This window comes from Trichophyton rubrum, assembly GCF_000151425.1.
Source record: "Trichophyton rubrum CBS 118892 genomic scaffold supercont2.10, whole genome shotgun sequence".
In the NCBI taxonomy this organism is placed as follows: domain Eukaryota; kingdom Fungi; phylum Ascomycota; class Eurotiomycetes; order Onygenales; family Arthrodermataceae; genus Trichophyton; species Trichophyton rubrum.
In genome coordinates this window covers 878,554-879,815 of record NW_003456419.1, presented here as the reverse complement: position 1 = coordinate 879,815, position 1,262 = coordinate 878,554, and the positions used below count along the sequence as shown (strand labels likewise).

Here is a 1,262-nt window from a genome sequence, read left to right as displayed (position 1 = left end):
GAACTACGTGGGGATTCTGAATGGTGAGTGTTTTATGTAATAGATATATGTGTCCTCTGGCTCATGCTTACTCGACATGTATCCGGTCAAAGCAGATTTCAACATCTCCAATTTCCCTTATTTCCAGCCCCAGCAGCCGACGGTCCCAGTCCAGTCAACTACCTATCCATCAACTCAGCCTCTCCCTGCCAACACATCTCTCCCTCAGTCTACTCCTATCTATCAACAGCAACAGCAACAACAACACCAACAGCCGCAACCGCAACCGCAGCACCAACACCTCCAGTCACAACCACAGCTACAAGCACCACAACAGCCAGTAGTAACTCAATCACAGCCGGCCAGTGTTCCGGCCAAAAGGAAGTCTGATGCCACCACTACTTCAGAGGCGGACCGTCTAGCCCAAGAAGAAGACAAACGCCGGCGCAACACCGCTGCCAGTGCCCGTTTCCGCATCAAGAAAAAGGAACGTGAGAAGAACTTGGAAAAGACTGTAAAGGATGTGACGAGCAAGAACTCGGCTCTCGAGTCCCGCGTCAGCCAGCTAGAGATGGAGAACCGATGGCTCAGGAACCTCATCGTCGAAAAGAACGGATCTGCCATCAGTGAGGGGGATCTATCTGGCATGTTCGATAAGTACCAAGAGGCCACCGGACAGCATCAGAACCAAAAACAGGCCTCGACGGCAAGTCCTAGCTTAGAACTCAAGTCTTCCCCTTGAATCTTATGTGATGGGATGGTTCTATTTAGGAATACGACGGTTGCGCTCCTCTCTTACTTACCCGCCCCCTCCCCGCACTCCATCATCGGGCCACCGTTACCAAGTTCTCCCTTTTATTGCTATTTATCTATCTTTCTGTTTCTCCCACTTATCAATTCTCATCTGTAATCTTGATATTGCCTTTCCTTTTTGTCTTTTTTATATCCTGTTGGTGGGCTCCATCTCCCTGCCTCACCGACTGCTCGGTGGTTGAACCAAAAGCGACCTATGAACCATTAACTGCTGCATACAGTTCAGCGGCACCCAGTCTACAAGGATGCCTTCCAAAGGGCATGTCGTGGGGAATACACTGTCCCCTACCCTTCTTGGCTTATATCTTGGTTGTTGGTGGCCGAAAACGGAGCAGGGCTACGTATGGATGGCCGGTGATGATAATGTTGACGATTTTCCTAGATAAAGCTGATGTGTGTTTCTTTTCTTGTGTGACCGTGAAACGGTCCAGATCCTCCATTTACAGTGCTATATAGCCCAGCAAGAATAA

General features: G+C 49.4%; 1 protein-coding gene across 1 annotated transcript; it reads left to right on the top strand.

Annotated features, from left to right (window-relative positions):
- Positions 1-76: 76 nt before the first annotated feature.
- TERG_07694 (uncharacterized protein) lies at positions 77-1,144 on the top strand (the record flags this gene model as incomplete). The annotated part of the gene is made up of 1 exon (XM_003232028.2): positions 77-1,144. One exon carries the CDS (start codon positions 77-79, stop codon positions 719-721), a length of 645 nt encoding a protein of 214 aa, XP_003232076.1. The 3' UTR covers positions 722-1,144.
- Positions 1,145-1,262: the final 118 nt, after the last annotated feature.